The sequence below is a fragment of the Xiphophorus hellerii genome, chromosome 8, assembly GCF_003331165.1.
Source record: "Xiphophorus hellerii strain 12219 chromosome 8, Xiphophorus_hellerii-4.1, whole genome shotgun sequence".
NCBI lineage: Eukaryota > Metazoa > Chordata > Actinopteri > Cyprinodontiformes > Poeciliidae > Xiphophorus > Xiphophorus hellerii.
In genome coordinates, this window is record NC_045679.1 from 12,809,859 (window position 1) to 12,833,205 (window position 23,347).

The window sequence follows — 23,347 nt, forward strand, 5'->3', positions numbered from 1 at the left end:
CTACCTTCAACTTGTCCTCCAGGTGTTACACTCAGACACTAAATAAACTCACCATCTTCATTTAAACACAGTTATTTTCAAATGAGCATTATTAATAACTTGGATACAGACGTTTTCTCCATAGATACTTGCTTGCTTATTATAATTACACAAAATGTGCCAGCAAACCCTTCAGGCTTGATCAGGGTTCCTAAGCACAAAATGAACGAATATGAGCGTTTCCAGGTTTGGAAACGTATGGGAGAAGGAATTAAGTAAAAAATGTATGGATTTACATATTAATCTTTTTATTCCATTGTGTAAATCTTGCTATATCTTTCAAACAAGTGATTGGGATAACATTTCAGTCCCTAATGTTTCATATGTAAAGCCTAATCACTGGAGAAACATTAATTTATCTAAAGAGAACTTTTTGGACTTAAAGTATAAAATTAAACTAAGAACTAGAGTCCATTAGATATTCATCATTTTAGCCATCAACCAAACCCCCCTTTTTTTTTCCAATGGTTAACACAATTTTATACTACAGATAATTAAACTGCTTAGGCACAATTCTATCATATTAAGCATAAAAATGGAAGAAAAAAAGAGTCATGAAAGAGAAAAGAAAACCAGGTTTCTTAATAACATCTGATCAAACAAAACAAATATATAGACAATATGCTGTAGGCTCGTTAGTAAACATTCTCATACAATATCATTATTATTAACATGAGCGTAAAACAAGTGCATGATAAATAATTTTCGTCATATAGGTCATCTAAGGCGTTTTATATTATCTTCATGGCAGGGCTCCATACATTACTTCAGCAGCTGATTCATTACAATGACCCATTTAATAAAGAAGTGAAACATCGATCCTCCTGCCAAACAACAAGTCATTGTGCAAGGCTTCAAAGGAAAAAGAAAAAAATGCAAACCTCATCATCATCATCTCATTGGTAAATAGTAACAACATTTTTTTTTCTTTCCAGTGTTCACATATTCACAACACATCCATAGGGTTTATAACAGGTTTTCTCCCAATGTCCACACACGTAAGGCTGCAGGCACTTGTAGCACCAGTAGTAAATATCACACCTTTAAAGAGTGTGTTTCAGGGTGGTGTACAGTATCAGGGGTGAAATAAATCATGATACTTGGAATGAACATGATTTCGAGTTTGATATTACCTTAGTGTTGGAATACTGTAGTTGTGGTTCATACAAGGTCCATTACCTTTGTATTTATACAAGTATTTAAACATATCCAATATGATGTAAGGAAGGTGCCTAACAAATATGTCAAGATAAATCATTTGTGTAAAGACAGATTGTTATAATAGTCTGTCTGCAGACAAGATGAGCTTCAAAGTCACATTGTCTGCTGCTAAGTCTGTGTCTGATAGACTCAAGCCAGAACACAAACAGGGAGGAGGCTGTCTAAGCAGCCAACAGGGAAACTCGTGTTTTGAAGTGGACCACCATTATTAATTCCCCCTGCATGTCCCTGGCACGTCGGGAATAACAAAAATGTGCCGATAGCCGTCACTGGACAGTTTGCTGCTTGTTTTGTGCTGCATTCCTAAGTTAGTGCTACTCTCCAAGAGATTTGTGTCCCCTTTGTTATAAATATGTCAGGAAGAAAATACATATATATTATGTTAAGGCAGAGGCTTCTGGGTATTTTATTTCCATAATAACATTTTGCAACACCAGCCTGTGTCCTTACATCCGGAGTGCATGTTGGCAACAATTTTCAAAACTTTTTTTTATTTACAGGATAAACAGCTTTTCTGATTGAATTTTTGGTCACGTGCTCCAGTTAGCATATATCTGTGTAACTGCATCAGTTTAGACAAAACATAACAAAATTCCTGAACAGTTTGTGCTCTGACTTTTTAAGGTGACCCAATCAATGCTTCCATGTATAAATCAATGTTAACTACACTAAGTCAGGTAAGCTCTATATGAATCTGATCTGCTGCATGTACATTTCTGTACTTTTCCTTGCATGATGAAGGGATAAAATGTTATGAAATAAAGCAATAACTTATTTTAAGCAGTGGTTATTTTCTTCTTTCGAACAACAGCAACTCTGCCTCGAGAAGAAACAATTTTAGATTTATATCAAATTCTCATCTTTATGCAAGTTTCACTGTTAAGCATGAAAATAGGAAAGATCATTGTAGATAACTTAAACAGTGAAATAATATAAATATAAATAACTGACCTTTAAAGTAGCCTGAACTTCTGAGTTTTATAATCTAAACATATAACATTACTTGGTCAACTCAAATTATATCCAGCAGTCAAATAGCTTGGTGCAATTTGGTTCATGTTTGAAAATAAATGCCATCATAACTTGTGCCTATAAAACTACAATTGAATGAAACTACCTAAACTAAAAACTTGTAGAGCTCCATCGATTTGGTTCCATTAAGTACTGTTTTTTTGATTTTTTAGACCCCTTAAAAAAACAAAACAAAAAAAATCAACCAACATAAAACTGCTGCCCCATCATTGCCTGGGAGGGTTAAATGTTTTGAGACACTCTTACTGACCTGGAAATCCAAATATTTTCAGGTAGAATTAGGCAAAAATTCTCTTCCTTACAATGTTTCCTTCATGCCTCAGTTCCTCTTGATTTAAAATGTGTGTTTGAGGTTTATATTTCCATGTATGACCACAAAGAGGGTTGCTTTCTTTAAATAATCATTGTAGACAGCAGTAATGCACAGAAAATAAAACAACAATATGACAGTGAATTCCCGACTACTTTAAACCTAAAAGCTAAATCTAAGCTAAACCAAAAGAGTCAATCATGACAGAATCAACCTTTTTCTTAACATTGCCTCAGTGATGAGTATTTCACAGAAATACAAGTTTCTTCACTTGTCCTTTCATCTTCCACTGAATAGCTGTGATTCACATAAAGCTTTAAGAAGTTCACATCAACTATATCTCAATATGAGAGATCAGCCAAAGAAAGAGGATTAATTGTGATGACCTGTTTGGGTATTGCTCAGACGGTTGTTTTCTTAATGGCTTGTTTGAAACGGATTTGTAGGCGTCTTCAGCTGCTCTTGTGGACTGAAGGAGACGTTCGGAGGCTCCCCGCTGGGGAATCCTCTCTCCTCCTGTTCCTCATCCTGAAAGTCAGAGATGAGATAAAATGCAGAGTTAAAAATGGTCCAAAAAAAGACCAAATTGTCTTGTGAAAATCTCCACCTGTGCTGTTCATTTCAATAAGCCATTTTCTTCATCTTTATGTGGACTAAAAGGTTTTACAAATTATTTAAATAGTTAAACTTTAATTAGTGACCAATCAGAGGAGAGTGGAACTTTTAGCTGCTTCCATTCACTATTGATAAGTTCCACCCAACAACTGCACTGCTTCATAATGTAATGCTTTCTGCTGACACCTAATAATGCTGGTCAGAACAGGAGTATCCATAATGTCTTATAACATGATGCGAGAATGTAAAAAAAAAAAAAAAAAAAATCTAATTATTTATGTTGTACAAACATGATTAAGAAAAAGCTGTCTTTGGCAGAAATAATGAATACACAGGGTAATAAAAAGTGAAATTATAATTTTAAAGGAAACAGTTTAGCATGTGAAGCATGTTTCAAAAGTACTGTGATTAAAGAAAGGGACGCTCCAGAGTTATTACTAGAAGTCCACACCGTGTCAGCCGTCTCCTCCCCTTCAGTGTGCTCCCCATAGTGACCATACATCTCCACATCAGAAAGTGCACTCTCCAATGCTTCCTCTTCATAGTCAGTCTGATAATCCGACTCTTCTGGGGAGGGGAAACAGTGGAGGACAGAATAAAAGGAAGCAGGTTGTGGGTGAAAAAGAAAATATTATGTGAACTGTGTACAAGATACATGCAACTGATTTAAAATGTTTAAAACCCGTGAATTCAAATAGTAACAAAAGACACAATGAGGATTGAGAGAAGAATTTACCAGCTCAGGTAGATAATTTTTTTGTATTTTTTTACAGAAATGCCTGATTTAAAGAATCAAAACACATTTTTCTTTTCTTCTGTGTCTACTTTCTCATTAAGATATAATAACAAAAAATCCTTTCTCTGTGCACACCCAGTTCTAATGGATACAGCAGTTAATTTGATCTTTTCAGCAAAACATGTCAGCTGATGGATTAAAAAAACAAAACAAAACAAAAAAAACAGAAGAAGTGTAGAGATGTAAAAGATCCATCTACCAGACAGAATGTCAACACATTTTTAGAAGAATCATGATGTGTTGCTGAAAGTGGCAGTGCTGAATTATGTGTCAGGAGTTTTACCATCCACCACCGCAGGCTTGACAGGCTCGATGCGAGACACGATTTCTGCAAGGTCAGTGAAGGAAGCATTGGGACATGTCACCACCTGAAAGACACAAATTCAACTCATAAATAGCAGAAATTGTGTTTTTTTAGCTTAGTTTTTTTTTTGGACCAGACATTTTAAGCCTCAAACCGTCATCTAGCCCTCAGCCATTTTTTGGCAGTCTAATGTGACATGCATGGGATAAATTTGACCGACAACCTGATGACAATGCATCTCCGTTTTGTTTTGCGCTCGGAGTCCTCACTTGTCACTCAAAGCTTTCCTGACCAAAATAATGCACAACTTTAAGTAATAACTCAATCCAAAAGGAGTCCAAGCAGGAAATACCTAATTGATACAAATGTATTTGCTGGAAAGAACAGAAGTATGGATCAGGACTGGAAGATAAAACAAGTCAGCTCCCCATAGATAAAATGAACAGAAACTCTCAGCTATGACTTTCGTGACTGGGGAACAGAGATGCTCATTTAAGATAACATGCATGGATCACTGCATCTGTTGTTAACAAGAACTGTAATCCCTCATCTTCGTACTCCATCTGCAGGTTCCATCTGTCTGTGCAGCATGAAAGTGGTACATAAATCCAATGGAGTCTGCAAAAAGCTCTTGCAATCATGTCACGGTGAAGACGGAGAAAAATATTAACGTAGTTTGAATATTTTTGCTAGATTTTTAGCTTTCCCTTGTCACCATTCTGTATGTAAACATCTGATTTTGAATACATTAATAAATAAATCTCTGACACATTCTTTGTCTCATTCTTTCAGCATTTAGTCAATTCTAACCGACCTAAAACAAGAGAAGTTTGGTCTGATTTCATTTCAGACACTGTGGGCAAAAAAAAGCATGTCTATTTTCATGTGCATATAAACTTCTGGTAAGATTACATACCAGAAGTTTACTGTATGTGTGAAAGGTTGAGATGAAATAACCAGAAGCTGTGAAGACATAAATGTGCAAAATAGTTGAAAAACTTTTGTTGTTGCCACCAAATTCTTACCAACAATATGGTGAGAAATTTCTTAAATGCATAATCCATATTTGTTTAGCTTCCTTAAAAGTTGCATAGAAGACAGAACAGAACTAAAACTTATACCAGTTGTAAACATTTAACATTCAAAATAGGATCTCATTGACCCAGTTTTATTAAAATCAAATCTTCATGTTTTGTTTCTATAGCAAAGTATTTTTTATTTGTCTTGAATTTTTTTAAGCAACATGATTTTTAAAGCGGAAGACATGCATTGTTTTTCTTGAGATACATCCTACAAGACGATCTGAAAATAGCAAGACATCATTAAATGTCTGTGTGGGAAGGCTGTTGTTTTAAAGAATAAAAATGGGAGTTGGTCAGAAGACAGCATCACTGTTCAAATCTGAAACCCTAACAATAGCTCCATTCTTGCCTTCATTTTTAAATAAGGTGCATAAGTTTTCTGCTGTTTTGTTGCTGCCGAGTTTTTAACATGTCAATTCTGCTCTCATTTTATTGCACACGTAACTGCAGCACTTTGAAGTTAATTTGTCACTGTCTTATTTTGTTATGTAAGGATGTAGCCTCTTCTAAATATTGATAGAAGTCAGATCCAGAGAGGATTTTTTTTTTTACATCAAGAGTGGGACTTAACAAGACAGATACTGGTTTTCATTAATGATTTTTGTCTGAATCTAACGAATTTCACATTATTTAATTGAAATGTTTAATTGTGATTATATTTGATGAAACAAAGAAATATCAAGATGCAGATGCAGACACCACCTAGATTCATTGTGGGAATATTGTTTCATGTTTCAATAGACATTTTTTAATAAATTGTCAGCAAGGAGAGAGAACGTTTTCTTACTTGTGCAAAATTAATATAATTATAGAATGTTCATTTCATTGCAGAAATGATATAGAAGTTTAACCTCCACTGCTCCAAATAAAAACGAATTTATCACAAATTTAGTGTGTGCTCCATACATCACTTCATCACTTCCCAAGCTTACATTGCTCTTGCTTTGGGTGTTGCGGGTCTCCTCTTGGTGCCTGTCTTTCATCATTTTCTCCACGACACCGCTCCGCCTCCACACATCAAACACGGTCTTGCCATGCTGGTAGCCCACTTCCTACAACACACAAATATTCACTAATCTGAAAGAATATATCATAAAAACCCACCAGGCAATCTTAGGATTGAAAAGAAACCAGATTTTACAATCCATAACCAGTAGAGTGTTAGTTTAAACAAAAAGCCAAGTGTGTCTCAAACTTACAGCTATCTCATCGAACTTGCCAAACTCCAGAGTCCGATATCTGTCAATTGGCGGCCTGATGTACTCGCAATAGTCGCTGCTTTTAACGGACTCCAGATGCCTCACGCAGCATACGTACGCCAGCCGAGTCTGAATCTCTGCCATGTTCAACACCTGTTGAAATCAACTTGAAGCTCAAACAAAAAACCCACCTCCATAAATATCTTCATTGTTATTCATAGATTTGGTTTATTTCTTGGCAACCTCCTCCCACCATTTGTTGGGTTTTTATTCGTTAATCAATTCATCACCTTCACTTTCTCCGCGAGGGGGTTCAGGCGTTTCCATAGCACCCACCAGCCTGAGAGCGAATCTCCGTAATTAGTGAGGTTGGTTTCATCCCGGCTGCCCACGTCAATAGCTATCACCACCTTGGCCCCCATGGAGCGCGCCACATCAGCTGGGAAAATCAAAGGTAGCCCAAGAAAAAAAAGAAACACATATTGAGGTACAGAAAGGACATTTGTAATATGTTGATAACTGAAAGGGTGAGCTTAACAAACCAGGCAGGTTGTTGATGTAGCCCCCATCCATCAGCAGGTGTCCGTCTTTGGGGTCACAGAGAGGGGGCAGATATCCTGAGAGAGACATGCTGGCTCGAACGTACCGCCACAGAGAACCTAAAACAGAATATTTTATTTAACTGTATTTTTAAAATGACATACAGGGACCACTGCATTTATTGAGTGGTAAACGTGTGCAAAAAGCTTCAATATTAAATATTCCCTGAAATAATGTGTATTTGAGAAGATTTATTCAAGCAAAAACATATTTTAAGAATTTTTTTTCCCTTAAAGCCACCATTATTGGCAACAACTCTTATAAAAACAAATATAATATATATATAAAACTATATTAAGAGTACACAAATAAATCCACTTAATCAGAGCATCTTGGAAATTATAATTAGTAAACCAGACCAATGTCGGTTGATCTTAAATGAAGAAAAGCAAAAACTAAGCAACTACATCCCTACACTTCATCAAACCTACAATTAAATAAATAAAATATATTTAGAAAATCAAGTGAAACTATGACAAATAAAACTAGACAGTGCACAGATTATTGCATAGCAATAATTTTGTTTAAGGTTTTTGTTCATATCTTTCATAGGGATGCTGATAATTGTGCTGGCCACAAACTGTGTTTAAAGCAAAAGCCACTAAACTCGAGTTGGATATAATGTTTATAAGTAAATATAGATTAAACCATATTTATTTGCAGGCATTGCTAAATGAAGAAACATTTCCTGAACTTTTGATTTGGGTAAATCTCCAAGCAAAGAAGACCTAACAAATTAATTAATACAAAAGAGAAGAGAAAAGGAGAGAGAATCAAACGCACAAATTCAATACTTGCCATCAGTGTGTACTCTCATGGCTGAAGCACTAATGTCAGTAGTAATATTAAAATATGGGATCCAAAGGTCCTGCATTTAAAAAAAATATTAAATTAAATAAAATAATTAGAACAGTATAAAATAACATATAAGATATATACATCCATTTTCTAGCTCACCTCAATCTGTTTGCTTTGAAACACTTTACTGATGCTGGAGTTGAAGCCAGCACCAGTAAACATGGAGGACATAGGATATGTGAAATCCCAAACCTTCTTAAATGTTGAGGTCATTTCCTTTGGGAAAAGAGTAAAAGACACATTTTCATTAAGTAATGACAGTATTTGTCTTACCACAAGCAACTATTTTCCTTTTTTTAACCGACTATTTTACAAACCATCTTTTCATAAATTTTATTTTTAACACCCAAGATTGCCACTGCTTTTTAGCAAAACACATATCTAGATGATATGAAACCACATAAAAAAGGTCAGGAATAAAAACTGTATTTAAAACCTTGCCTGCAGTCTGCTGTCTCTAGGGATAGATGAAATGTTAAAAAAATCTTAAAGAGTGAGGGATTTTCAGTTCACATTAGCAGGTAGTGAAAACTTTACTCAGCTTCTTGTATGCTACTTTAATCAGTTAATCTGAACAACCTGAGTCGACGAAAGGTTGTTCAGTTCAAAGATATTAGTTATCTGAACAAAAGGTTTAAATACTATTAGTCACACCTGTAGCAAAGATCATTTTAAAATGTCTAAGAGCCTTGAACAACATCTTACTGCAGCAGCTAGTAATCACAAAAGTTCCTGAAACGATTGAGGTTTTTGATATTGTGCTTGCAAAAAATAAGAAAAAAAAGCTCCCGTTACAAAATAGTTTAAATATGTACATGTTTCTTTAAAGCACTGAAATAATCACTTGATTGCTGTGCTTCAGCTGCCTCGTTAAAAATAGTAATATGCTATAAACAGTGAGGAGGATGTTGGTAACCGAGTCGATATTTAATGCACAAACAGAAGAACAAACAAATGTAGCTGATGTTGAATACATCTCTTCTATCTGTTTATTTGCACCTAAAGTACAATTTGATCATAAAGACATGGAAAAAAGTTTCATGGAACCCCAGATGTATGAAAAAGCTCATCATGTAAATCAATGTACAAAGTAATAAGAACAAAGGTAAAAATAACTGGACCAGCAGGGAGTCTGAACTGATTTTTCTCCATGTATTCAAATTAAATCTTTACTAGGGGTGCCAATAAATGTAGCAAGCAATTTAGCAGTGAAATTTTTTTTTTTATCAAATTGCAAACAAATATGTATACATGTTCTCTTTCCACATTGACAATCCAAACTGTCTACAGGCCAGACAACATTGAGACAGTGTTAGATTTTATTGTAATCTACATGAGCATAGCTCAATGTAGATCAGTCTCACCATTGCCCATTCTCTGGCTCTTATCCTCATGCGGCTGAGGCTGCGGTCCTCAGCATACAAAGCCCCCATCAGCGCTCCAATCGAAGTCCCACCAATCAGGTCCACTGGGATGCCGGCCTCACACAGCGCTCTCATGATCCCCACTTGGGAGCAACCCCTGATTAGGAGACGGAGAAGATGAAACAGGACATTGACTGCCATGTGTTTGTGTAAAAAGACTGGTTGAGGAAATGGTTTACCTGGCCCCTCCCCCTCCGAGGACAAGAGCGATGGCATTACCCGTGAGAACACGAGCCAGACGGGAGAAGTCAGAGTGACGGTCTGCAGGCTTCTCAAACACACGCTGGTACAGCTCCAACTGCAAAAACAGCAAAGAAACGAAAGTTAAGAGAAACGAGTGAATAAATGACGACGATAATGTAGACTGAGAATGCTGAAGCGCAGCTGGGCCAAATTGGACTACGTAAGGTGCTTCGATAGATGAAATATTCCAACCAGCTTGGGGAGGCTCCTCTTAGAGAAGACCCTTCTGGGACAGGAGAGGTGGAGGTGCCTGGAGATCCAGCTTCGCATGTTCAGCCAGTTCACAGTTCCTTGGGGAGGAGGGCCATCTTCTCGGTGCAACAACACCAGCTGCTTCTGGGCCCGCACTGCACTTCCTTCTAACATGCGCTCCAGCTGAGGGGGGAGAGAGCCATCGAGCACAGATGTTTCAGAACATTTTACATTTGACACTTTTTCCTGTGTGATGTCAACACAGATGGACGAGCACTTGGTGAAAAAAAGTTTGGAAAACTTAACAGAGGTAAACAGGCAGAAATAGCATTTCTGGTGGTAAATTGTCATAAAGCATGAATCTATATGATCGATTTGTAACGGGTAATCCTTACATCAGCCCAAAGCCACATGTTATGACTGACTTTTCTAAATAACACTTAATGCCACTGCAAATTTAAAAAAACATGCTACCCTCCATGTGTTTTTCCTTTTATCTAATCAACTCTTTAATGAACATTTTGATTAAAGAAATCAAGATAATGGTTTGATTAGATTATTAACAAATTACCCCCTTCTGCCTCTGCTGAAGATAGTGTTAAGATCAGGATGTGATTTTTTATTTTTTGTAGAGAAGGTGTTTGCCCCACAGATAAAAACCAAGCCAAAGATATGACTCATTCTGATTTTGGATAAATATTGATCCGTCTTTCAATTTCTGCTTCCATTTCCTGGTCAGCAGGGGCACATTCCTTTTTCCGCTCCCCTTTAGAGGAGATTACCTCTCTTTCGTCAGTCCTACATGCTCTTGAAAACATGGACTCTCTTTCACAGCATCCGTCCAATCTTTGCTCATTTCTCAAACATATTTAAGGGTTAAACACAAGTCACCCTGAGCCGATTCAGCCATTACAATGGTTAAACAAGAAGGCCACAACCTGATTCGACTGAATAATGGTCAGAAGTGGCCTTCATATTACATTAGACAGTCATCAATGGTAGAGGTGATTGTTATATTCAGATTTCTTCTTAATATAAAATCCAGAAAAATTTCAAAAGATGCCACTATGAGGATCCTAAGCAAAACTGAGGAGGAGAAACTGTTCTAAACTGTCCTTCTACAAGATGTGTTACTACTACTTTAAAATATCCACTCACAGATAAAAAAAATAAATAAAAACAAATGCAGAGTCAAGCTACTGCCAAAAATCTAAAGAACTGAGCACTTCTAGAAATAAAAGACTTCGTATAACCAACCTTTGCACTCAAACAACTTTGATTCTTTAGCGCACTGCTTGCAAAAACAAAGTTAGATGATAGAAATAATTCTGAGGTCATGTTGACAAAATTAGTTACAATTTGAACACAATGTTCTCCATCAGTGCAGATCAGACAACTTTAACTTATGAATGGTAAGTATTTGACTCTGAAAGGTTCAGTTATGACTGATAACTATTAAAGTAGGCAATAAAACGACTTCACCCTAATTACAAATGACTATTTTTAAGTTGCTCTTGTTGGAAAAACAATTACAAAACAGACTTTACATTGTAATACAGCTAATGATAAAAAAACAGCTATTAAAAACACTTTTTGCATGCATTAGTATGACCTCCATTTTCTCTCTGCTTGCAGTCAAGTCTTTCCATCTCACCTCCCCAACAGCAGGGTCTTGCTCCCCAAGTCCCACAATAATGATGCAGTCAGCCTGACGGATGCACCGCTGAGTCCACGGGGTCAATGTGTAGTCGGTTTGATACAGAACTATGCGATGTATGTCTTCTTGTTGGCCCAGCCAGCTGGACAGACGGTACTCATGGACACTAAAGACAAAGCAAGTCCATAAATAAAGTATACAGTAGATCCATTTTTTTTTTTTTTTTGCCTCTTGGGTCAATAAAACAAGTTTAAACATAATTGAGAGAGCAACAGCGGTACCAAAGGAAATACTTCCCATATATTTAACGCATATTCTGGGAAAACCTAAGGTGTAACAAATGTAAATATGAAACTCTCAAATAAACTTTAGTTTTGACATTAACATACCTATCCAGAGCTGCAGCTCCAAGCCTCTGCTTGATAATGTCACTTGTCAGCAGAAGAGTTGGTCCTGCGTGAGATCAAATTACATTTACTCGATCAATGTCTTCTCAAAGCAACTTCTACAGTAGATCCCAGAAGTCTACAGCCCCCTGTTAAAACTAAAACTTTTCTATGACCTTGCTCATGTTTCTTTGGGAGAAGAGCATCAGCATGCTACATCTCATTGTGGCAATATTCAGCCCCAGTATCTTACAAAGGTTCTTCTCATCTACCAGGTTAATCAGGTGAATTTAAAAGGAATTAATTATTTAAACTATTCGCTTAAGAATTTGCACACTTATGTAACAGGTTAATCGCAGCTTTAATTCTTTTTGTATTTTCCCTAATTAATATGTTAAGCAGTTCGCAATTTTTTATTTTTTATTTTTTTTCTCCGAAGAGTTTTTGCGGTGCTAGTGGCTCATATTTTTTTCTACAGTAGGCAGACAGGAAGGAGGGTGAGGAGAGGGGGGAAGACATGCGGCAAAGGTCGTCAGGACCGGGAGTCGAACCCGCGACGTCCGCGTCGAGGACCAAGGCCTCCAAACGTGGGGCGCGCTAACCCCCTGCGCCACCACAGCACGCCCCAGCAGTTCGCAATTTTTACATCAACTGTATACATGTGTGCCTATTTAATTTTTTTTCTTTAAAGACTTAAAAGCTGATTGTATTAAAATGAAAACTTTAAAAGGGTAAATTTTCTAGCTACATGTTGCATACAAAGCAATGGAGTCACCAAAACAAATCTGTCCTGACACGCTCAGTCAAACCAGTATAAGTGGTTAAAAGTCATTAACAGTCCATCGTCAGTAATCCTAACCAATCATGTTTCTATGGCTTTGTTATGTATACTGGAAATCTCCTTAGAGAAATAGCCACCTGCTTTCTTTGTGCTAACTTTTCACAGAACAAGATTTCCGCACCAATTATCACAACAAATAGTTTTCTGCTTCAAGAGAAAGATTTCCTTTCTAAGAAGACTGACTTTGTGTCTTCCCCTTTTAGCTTTAATTTCAATTTATGAACTAGCAATAACAATAGATGACCTGGCTTAATTTTAATAAATACTTCACGTGGAATGACATAAGAGTAAAATGAAAGCATCATGTCAGTGTGACCTTTGTCTTACCTACAGCAATGAGGGCATGCTGCAGCTCCAAGGTGAAGGTAGTCAAAGGCACCTCTTCTGATACAGGCAGGACTGTGACAGTAGAGAGGTTGGAGGCTTGATTCCCCGCATCCCACTTGCTCCCTGGAGTGTGGAGTGCCAAGCTACGAGCTGAACAAATCATTAAATTGTAGACATGTCCCTCAATTAAATAAAAGCGTTGACAAAACTCAATATCTAAGCAACTAAACATTCAGCATGTTTAGTTGCTTAGATAATGGTGTACTGTAACATCATGAGAAAGTAACATTATAAACCAAGCACACACCTGAAAGAGGAACATTGACCTGCTGAAGAATCTTCTGACCCAACAAATGGATCAACCTTGTGACGACCTATGAGATCAAAATGTTTTATAACCAGTTTTGCTTTTTAATAAAAGCATCAGGAAAACACTGATGAAGTAGTTTAGATCATGAGTACCTGTGGGAACCTCCTCTTGATGGAGTTGAGCGCCCCCTCTGGTAACTTGGCCAGTTCTGAATCTCGAACAGCGTGAACAGTTGTGGCTCGGTTCTGGTGGGTCAAGGCCTCCACCTGTAGAGACATTTGTTGCTTTAAACAAAATCCCCACAAAATATCTCACAACTGCTGTATCTTGTATCTTTGCTATATCTTATCTTTCTCAAAGGCGATTAGTGTCTGGAATGGTGTAAATATGGTGTAGTATAGAGGTACATTACTCTAACTTACTTTTCAAAGTGGCAAACACCAGAGAACCTATCATTCAAGTCAGGCGAAGTACTGTTTTTTTTGTGAAGGAAATGTTTCTCTCCAAAACTGATCACTACAGAATTTGAACTGAACTTGAACTGAGAAACGAGGTTTGTCTTGGCACCATGTGCAGTGAGGAATGCAAAACTCACTGTTGGAGAGTAGCAAATGTTTCAGAGTGAGATTATGCAATGTAATTAAAGCTAAATGCTTCAAGGATTTTTGAGCATCTTTTTACTCAAAACTGTGGAGCATCATGTGAATCATACATTTCCTTACTTGCACATTAGCAGAGAAAAGCTCTCAATTTAGGTCAACCCAGCACTGCTTGCAGTGATCAACATATTTCACTACTTGTTTGGTGCGACAACAATGACCTCAAAGACTTCCGTCTTCACAAAAATGTCACTACTAGTAAAATGTCTTGGTGTGCTTGAGTGTAGGTTCTCGGTTTGCCCAGAGCTTGTACCCTCTTATAATCTATAAGAGGCGTGGGCAGGTAGCCTATTTGATCTAAGGTCTATAACTCACCTAAACAAATTAGAAGGGTGCCAAGGCACTTTAGCCTTGCAGCATTTAGACCAAAGCAAACCACAGAAATTTCATTAAGAGTGCAGGAAATTATTAACTTATGAAAAAAAAAAAATAATACGCCTTATTCAGCTCCTTCAAGATATGAATCAGTTATACTTTACACACTCATTTACTGTTTATGAGTCCTGTAATAGCACAGTGTGAAACAAAGTGAAAAAAGGAGCTGTAAATGAGTTGTCTTCATTTCATTTCATCAAGAAGAGCTGACGTCAATACACTGAGGCTAAATGTGTCTTTGAGTGCTAGACACCTCCACCACATCCTTATTTTCACTACTACAACAGCTGCAATGACAGCTTTCCTCCTCCAAGTAGCAGTAACCATAGCATCCATCAGCACAGGTATTATTAGAAGCATTGTGGCAGAAACCCGTCACCACAGCAAGTGGGAGGGCAGGTGAGGCTAACTAAGAGGTTTAGCTTTAAAAAAGTAGCCCAGGTGTAAAAACTATAAACAGCATAGCCTTTAACACAGAGTTTAGCCATAAAGAGCAAAACTTGAATCTGGGGAGAATAAAACTTCAACGTGTAAAACGTTGCACAGCTAAAATAAAAAGGATTTGATTACTGATTTTTGAAAATCATATAAATAAATAATTTTGAGATGCATTTTTAATAAAATGGGTTTTTTTTCTAATTGACTGTTTTTACATTTTTTTTAAAAAAATAATTTAATAAACTAAATGTAAATCTTGTTTTAAACAGCTGTATTTCCCCCACATTTATTTAGCACATTGGCAAGCAATACTGAAGTAAACATCAGTGTTACAACATCTAGTGTAAGGGTGTCCAAAGTGAGGCTCTTGGGCCATTTGTGGTCCTTGGAAAATTTTGTGACCCCCTATTAGTTGTTATGGAGATTTGCTACTCTCTGCTGCAGCTGTCTCACGGTAAACTCAGAAAAACATGCTTTCCTCCTCGTCACTGTACATATTGGCATTTTTTTTTAAATAAAATTGATAAAAATAAAGATAAATTTTCCTTTTTTTCTCTGATTTTCCACATTAAAAAAAAAAAAAAAAACTTTCTGCCTCATGTCTTACCACTCCAATCAGGTCACCACGGCCATACTCTCCTATCAGCTCCTTTTTGCCGTCGTCCTTCCTGATCACAGAGCGTAGTCGACCACTCAGCACTATAAACGTGCTATCTGATTTTTCCCCCTGCCTAGAAAAAAGTAAATTAAATAGCTTTAATTTAGTTAAATAAATCTTATTTAGTTGAATATGCTCAATTATTAACTTATTTTTTTGGGATGTTCATCTTTATCCATTCATTAATGTAGACAATGCTTATAAAAATGACAAAGATTTGACGACAAAAACCTGTAAACAGCTCTGCCAGCCTCCACAGCCATCCAATCAAGGGCAAAGTCTATCTGTCTGATAAAAGACGACATCCGCCTGGAGACGGTGTGAGCAACATTCAGGGCTACTTTTGGCTCAACACGCATTATCCTAAAGAATTAAAGAAACAAAGGAATGGAGAAATTAAAGGATGCTATTAAATTACGAGCTTTAACACAATATGAGAGCATGATCGTAAATAGGACTGACTCGTAGAAGTGGGTTTTGGAAATGGAGAGGAAGCTGCAGTCTCGCTGGGCTCGAACCGTAAATATGAGAGGCTCTCCGGTCAACACAGCGAGCTGACCCACAAGCTCTCCAGGATGCGTCACAAACAAACGAGTTTCTTCTTCACGATCAATCATCCTCTGATAAACATGAAGGAGGCCGGAGATCACAAACTGGATGCTCACTTCCTAGAAAGCAAACAAAAACGAGTCAACTTAGGGAAAATTTAAAAGTTTGAGAGTTTGATGATGGATGTTTATTTGACAGCAAAAAAATCTGCCTGATGTTTAAGTATCAACTGTATGTTGTCTTCTGCACTTTGATCAGAAGACCCAATAATCTAATGAAAGTATCACAAGGCAGATTGGCAGAACAAGTAAATGAATATGTAAATACAAATATCTAACTTAAGGTCTCTTTAAAAAAATCCCTTGCAAAAAATGGTATGTTACATAAATTTAACACAAAAAAGAAAAGCACAATTATTTGTTGCAAGAGTGCTATTTTGAACTAAATCTTATACTCTTGGAAAGGGGTTTGTTTGAGCAACAAAGCTGAACATGTGGGCTGTGTCAATTAACAAATAAATACCTGGCAAATCATTTCTACCCCTGAAAAAAAAAACTTCTGAAATTAACTTGTATTTGGTGGTGTTTATTAGGTTGGATGATTGGAGTACGAACAAACATTTGAACGTTTTTTTTAATTCCACAAACAGTTCAATTAGTAGTGTGCGGGGGAATTGTACACAACCACAGCAGCCTGGCATTTCCTCCTCATCCTGGTCACCAGTATGATCACACAAAACGCCCAATAAGAATCAGAAACAGAAGGAGTCATTTGGTTCAGGCAGAGAGGATTTTCATGGATGTAATCCACAAACTTCAACTGTGCTGCTCAACTTGCAAACATCTCAACTCTCTTAAAAACATTTGTTTTCAGAGACTTCTTACACAGTACGAGTTGGTTTATTGTGATTTCTGTCATACTGTCTTTAAAGTATGTTTTATTTTTGATTTTATTATCGTTTTTATTTGGTTTGACCTGTTTTGGTTATGCACAGCACTTTCGCTAAAATTTTTTAATATGCTTTATAAATAAAATGGATTTGGATTTAAATCAACCAATTGGATTATATTTCAAATGCAGCATCATTTAGAGAAAATGTGTTTTTTCAAAAGTTAAAATGTCTTGGCAAACAGCTTTGCTAGACATTTTATTACCTCCTGTGATAAGTATAACTTAAAATAACTAAAAACAACTCAGCTAACGGATAGTGAACAGAAATTGAGAACAGTCATAAAATTTAGTATTAAAAAAGCTGTGTTTAAAAGTTTTCTCTAACCTGGTCTCCTTGACGAGCTACAACAGAACCAGCCTTAACATGGTGAAGGGTCACTCTGCCATCAAGTAAACTGGGGTCCTACAAAAAATTTAATTAAATTAACACCTTCATTACAACAGCATAAAAAAAATATATATTTCATCTTAGAATAGGATGATATGAGATTCCCATTTATTGAGATGTCTTTGTATTGATACAGTTACCTGCAGCTGGATGACTCCCAGGAAGTCTTTCTTAGCAGCCTGGAGGACAGTGCTGCTTTTACCAATGTTACTGACATCAGACTGCCCTCCGCTGTCAGTGTAGTGGAACACTTCAGACGGAGTTTGCTGCATCGTCACATTCTTCTTTAGAGCAGACTACAAAGCCAGACACAAGAAAGTCATTTAAATCAGACAATAACAGCTGTAGAGTTGTGAGGTATAGCAGCTTTCTGGTTAATATCACACCAAGCTTCTCCTGTCAGAGAAACATTAGAGCAAACATAAATGAGAAGTTAAACCGTAAAGTCTTACTTTCTGAGTAAGAGGACTGGATGGAGCCTCCTCTATTGTGACACGAGCTCGTTCACAAGCCATGTTAAGGTCATTTCCTGTTGTGCAACATACCAAAGAAGAAATTTTACAATCATAATTTCTCTTAAAAAGAACGTGAAGGACAGAAAAATAATAATAAAGTGACCCACCTCCACAATCAGTGGGTGCAGAGACAGACCGTGACCTCCTACTGCTGTTTAGAGGACTATCCTTAACACTATCTTTTAAAATGAAAATAGTAGGAGTAACAGGTCAAACATGAAAAATTAAAAGCTTAATTTTAAATGTGTGCATGTGTAAGATGGTTATACCTGGTTCTGAAGTGGTCTCATTGGTTACAGGTGGAAACTCATCCTGGAAATGGTGACGACGAGCCATCTTTCCAGAATTTACCTCAGACATCACACTGTTTATATTGGACAATGGCACAGCTTGACTCTCCTGCCAAAGAAGAGATATAAGAAATAAATTCAGGTCTTTAACCTTCAGAAGCACATAGAATTGTAAGCTCCAAGAGCAGGGTCCATTCACAAATGAGTACACCAAACATAAAAAAAAACTGATTTTGAAGAAAATGATTGGAAAGGTTTTGTGCATACTACTGAAATTATCAGATGGTAAAAAGTCAGTAAACCAAAAGATTTAAAGGTCAGTAATCCCCATTTTTTGTGAAACGGTTGCATTAATTTTCATTCACATTTCCCTGACCAGGAGGAATGACGAAGTTGTAAAGCTGTGCTTAATGATCTGTAAAAGTAGCTTCCCTGTGTGTGATCTAGTGTGCAAATGCTTTTCTAATGTTTGTTATGTGTAATTTGATCAAACGCCAAGCTTAGGTATTCAGCATGAGCCTCTCAGCGTGACTCTGTGTAAACACACAAATATGCGTGCACCAATTAATTTCCCTCCTACCGGATTGAAGAGCTCGGTTGTTAGGCCCAGATAGTTATGCAACGCCAGAAAGGTCACCCTCTGAAGTCGCACCATGATTATCTGCAAATCCAACAAAGTCAAGAATAATTAAACAGAGCAAGAAATGTTCTTCACAAGTTTGTAGATACTTCTAATTTATGGAAATATATTTACATTACATATTTATTGTTATACTTTTTATACCTGGATGACACGAACAAGTGTCTCGGGGTATTTCTTAAAGACTGACTCAAAGGCTGAAGCAGATAAGCGCAAGATGGTGGAGCGAGTGGCAGCTCGTGCTGATACAGTCTTATACGGAGCTGGATAACCCTGAAAATAAGAGAGAAGACAAATTCAACTACAATAAAAACTCTGGAAATAGAAGAGAATAACCAACACCTGCTATTTTCCTGTTATTTTATATGTTTAACATTACTATACAGTCTATTCCATCTCTGGATGTACCTGAATTTTACCCTGCAGGTCTAATAAAAACTTATTCTGTTGTAATCTACACATCAATGTTAAACTTGAACTACGTTTCAAAAGCTGCTTATGGAGTGGGTAACTACATGAAAATTGAAATAACTTCTCGTGTAATTATATCTATACACCGAGCCATGCAAATATATTAATTCCCCTCAAACGTCTCTTAAATTTACAACCACAAACCTCACTGCATTTTAGTTTTATTGCCGTTTTTTGTGTTTGACTACTATATAATATACACCTGTGAATTGAAAAAAAAGAGAATAAATGATAAAAAACACTTAAGATCAAAGGTTGACCTGCCAGCAGAACGCAGGCCATGAAAAGGTGGATAACTTCATGAAGGATATATACTTTTGGCAAGGACTGTATTTATACAGAATATACCATGAAAATGTTTCTCTATTTTTAACAATCATTATATAGTTTCATTATAAAACTGTGTACGCTTATTTTTTATAGCCTGATTCTCTCACTTTAATATCCCTTATAAGTGTTTCATAGTCTCAAATCTCTATTTTTTTAAATAGATAATCTGGATAGCAGAATCTCCACTCTGAAAGGGATAATCTTACATATATATTGAGTTCTAATCAAACAGTTCATGAAATTATGAGGTGTTAAGTAAACATATTATTTGTGATAATAAAATGGAAATAAAACTATTCAACTAGATTTACTCAAAGGAATGTGGGAGATCTAATTGAACTGATATAGTCAGATGAGCACACCAATGAGGACAGAAGCCAGTCAAACATAAAATGAGACAATAAATAAGAGCTCACAGTGATGATGTCCAGAATGCTGAGCAGGCTGTGGACACTGTCTCCAGGGTGAACATCCTTCACCACTGGCTCAGTGCCATCCTTTAAAAGTAAAAGCATCCATAAAACTGAGTATTTGTTCAACGTCTGCTTCAATATGCCATCAAAAAAAATGTAGTCATAAAAAACTACATTTCAAAATATCCTATGATTATAAGGTTCCTTATATAGTTAGATGTTACTTTAGTGCCCTCTGCTGTTCATATTTATTAAGTGTTCCCAGTCATTTTTAAATCAATGTTTAAACACAACATTGCAATCTAACAGTTGTTTGTAGAGTGATATATGTTGCACATAAGAAAACACATGACTGGATTACTGAAACCCAACTTAAAACCACTTTAACTATGAATATATTTTTAAAAAAAGAGTTATTTGTAGTTGTTGGTGACATACATTTTCTTGAACACAGAGCTCAAGTCGACCATCCTGGACCACATATATACTGTCATCGTCATCTCCTGGTCTGAAAAGCACTTCCCCTTCTTGAAGCTCAACAAACACCATGTGGCGGCACAACTCCAGGAACAGAGGCTTCTCAAAGTGACCCAAGACTCTACAAGAAGTTAAACAAAACAATCATTATTATACCGTCTAATAGGGAAAGAACATTTTATAAGCAAAGATATTGTAAAACTGTTTACCTAACATTTTTTAGCATATAGAGAACCTCTGAAGGAAGATTTGAACTCTGCACATCAAACTCCGTTAGATCTGCCTCGAGCAAAGATGAAGGAGGTTCCTTATGCTGCAGAGTGGGTGGGTCTTTACGGATCCTCAAGATTCTGTTAGAACAGAGAAATTGATTTAAGAGCAAGACCTGAAAGTAATTTTTTTCACTGTAAAAAACATGTAAAAATATTGCGAACCTGCGAGCTATGCTCAGTACTTTGGTTCTTTTGCGTATGCGCTGAGGTTGCTTTGACACTGAAGATAAGAAAGGGGGAGGAGCAGAGGACAGCGTTTGAACCTTGAGCAGAGAAGACAGAGAGAACACAATCAAGTTTGCTGTTCTTTGAGACGTACACCAAATTACTGAAAAGCTTAAAAAATGAATTGCCTAAATATAGAGATCAAATTTTGGTTTCCTTTTGGCTTACATTACTTCTCTATTTCTACAGTTGCTGTGTCACACAAACACCAGGTTTATAGTGACATGTACAGTAATTTATTTAAGAAGAAAAAAAAATGTGAAAAGTAACCCAAGACCTAAGTAAATTAGAAAACCATAATCTGGCAAAATGTAAATATCTGTTTTCAGACATGCCAACAAAAATGTAAATAGAAAAAAACCTTTCGCATTATCTTTCTTCCGTAGAAAAGCACTTTATCTCGTTTTCGGAAACGATACTGGGGCACACCAGGCTGCTGCGCACCTTTGTCAGAGAATCAAAAAGTAAAATGCAGATACGATTACATTACAGTTCCTTTAGTGGGGAATATAAAATTAAATATTTATTTGAACAATATGTAATTTAGGATGAGTTTGGAAGACTCACGAGCAAGCTTGATTTTTCTGTAATAGAAGAGCACCACAATCCCAATCAGTACGACAGCGACCGCTGCTCCGATCAGTACACCTGTTAGCTGGATGTACACAAGAAATAATGTGATAAATAATCCAAGCTAACAATAAGATTTTAAACCAGTAAGGTCAGATTAAACACTGGTTGATTCTTTACCAGTATAAACATCAAGATCACAGAAAATCAAGCAATAAGTTAGTATTTTATGCACAATGGTTCTGGCATGCACAGAACAAGGGAAATAAGAAGCAAACTGCTATGAAAAGTGTTGTCAGTTAACTATTATTCAGTAATTCTTACCATCGTGGTTTGCATCCTCTCTTCCACAAACTGTTGAACTCGTGCCTTCAAAGCACTCCTGCTGCCCGTCAGCATCTAGACATATTTGATATTAGCGCTAGTTTGCATATCCAATTAATAAAAAAAACACACACTGACTAAAGAACTCGAATGAATGTCTCTTCTGTCATAGGTATCAAAAGAAGTTGTGCTTTATGCATACCGAACTGGACCATTGGCACAGCTCCCTCTCATCTGCAGAACAGTCCATCCTGTGCAACAAGAATCCCAGTAAACGATTAGCCTCACACTTAAATAAAACGTGACCTACAAAAAAAAAAAAGGATATCAGCGTTTTAAAAAGAGAAGTCCCATTTTGTGAAGGTTTCTCGGTGTTCTGGAGAAATAGAAAGAAATAATTGAAAAGAGGAACCTGTATTTGAATATTAGCCTCATTCGGTAGCCCCCTCCAGTTTCATAAAATAAGTATATGATATGCTCATGTAATTAGGCAAACAAAGCGATTGACAGCTGATGATTTTCCGACGTGGTTAGAAAAAAAAAATACTATTAGCTTGGGTTATCATTAGCTAGCAGCTGCCTAAACAGGGTTTACCGTCTTGCTAGTGAAAGAAAATAACCAAATTCAATAGCTAATTTAACCATTACAGTTATCCGAGATAAACAGGAGTAACAATGCTTACTTTTATGGGATTTTCGAAGTGCTGGTTCCCATTATTTACATCGCTGAACAGACAAATTTGTTAGCAACGCGCTAACAAAGTTTTCTTTATGCTGTCAGCTGCTTTGACCCGCCCCTTTCTGCTGTTGCCTTGGTTTCGTTGAGACAGGTATCCAATAAGAACGAAGCATTTGAAATGGGAAGTCTCGTTCTAATTTTACAAGTTAGACGCCTCAGCAAGGTGAAGTCTGCTTATATTTTCACTTTTATTTTAACCAGAGCTAAATGGCTCTTGCCTGAACACTTACTACTGACTTTTAGGATGTTGATATCCGTCTTTTACTACAGCATTGCAGTTTTACTCCATTGCAAACAGAGCTCCAACAAACCAACATTATAAATTAATCAAAATGAACATTCCATATTTTGTTTAATTAAGAAATGTATGTGTAGTACCTTGCAAAGATATTTATATTCCTTGAAATTCTCCCCATTTTTAGTTTACAACCATAAACTTTGATGTATTTCATTTATTTATTTATTTATTAGATTTAATATAAAATTCCAACACAAAACGGTGCAAAAAATTTGAAATGGAAAAATAGTATTAAAAACATCTGAAAGGTCTGATGTGCACGCCACAGGCTCAGTTAAATAATAAAGCACAAGAAGTGATTGCGAACAACAATTAAAGTCTTGGTAGAG

The 23,347-nt window shown here is 36.5% G+C and overlaps 1 protein-coding gene across 2 annotated transcripts; it reads right to left on the bottom strand.

The window, feature by feature from the left end:
• Nucleotides 1-596: 596 nt before the first annotated feature.
• pnpla7a (patatin-like phospholipase domain containing 7a) lies at nucleotides 597-22,778 on the bottom strand. Of its 2 annotated transcripts, none has more exons than XM_032570526.1 (36): nucleotides 22,665-22,778; nucleotides 22,184-22,232; nucleotides 21,982-22,056; nucleotides 21,655-21,742; nucleotides 21,449-21,531; nucleotides 21,025-21,125; nucleotides 20,800-20,940; nucleotides 20,552-20,711; nucleotides 20,117-20,197; nucleotides 19,044-19,172; nucleotides 18,840-18,920; nucleotides 18,239-18,368; nucleotides 18,077-18,148; nucleotides 17,907-17,983; nucleotides 17,595-17,750; nucleotides 17,392-17,469; nucleotides 16,029-16,234; nucleotides 15,798-15,929; nucleotides 15,516-15,639; nucleotides 13,589-13,702; nucleotides 13,434-13,500; nucleotides 13,127-13,276; nucleotides 11,962-12,025; nucleotides 11,570-11,738; nucleotides 9,916-10,098; nucleotides 9,660-9,778; nucleotides 9,421-9,577; nucleotides 8,156-8,272; nucleotides 7,997-8,066; nucleotides 7,141-7,257; nucleotides 6,889-7,037; nucleotides 6,599-6,751; nucleotides 6,332-6,451; nucleotides 4,297-4,381; nucleotides 3,669-3,784; nucleotides 597-3,130 (listed from the first exon to the last, which is right to left on the bottom strand). In XM_032570526.1, the coding sequence occupies exons 2-36, from the start codon at nucleotides 22,229-22,231 to the stop codon at nucleotides 3,020-3,022; spliced, it is 4,023 nt and encodes a 1,340-aa protein (XP_032426417.1). In that variant the 5' UTR covers nucleotide 22,232; nucleotides 22,665-22,778; the 3' UTR covers nucleotides 597-3,019. The 2 variants fall into 2 exon arrangements, with proteins under 2 accessions (XP_032426417.1, XP_032426418.1); XM_032570527.1 differs by having other exon boundaries at nucleotides 22,184-22,287.
• Nucleotides 22,779-23,347: the final 569 nt, after the last annotated feature.

Bases quoted from the DNA above. Each gene is read 5' to 3' on its own strand.
- pnpla7a (XM_032570526.1), bottom strand. From the start codon at position 22,231: ATGGACTGTTCTGCAGATGAGAGGGAGCTGTGCCAATGGTCCAGTTCG. The intron at 15,930-16,028 runs GTCAGTCCTATT...TTAATTCTTTAG, and splicing joins TCCAAAACCCACTTCTACGA to GATAATGCGTGTTGAGCCAA. The intron at 13,501-13,588 runs GTACTCATGATC...TTGATCTCATAG, and splicing joins TCAAGAGGAGGTTCCCACAG to GTCGTCACAAGGTTGATCCA.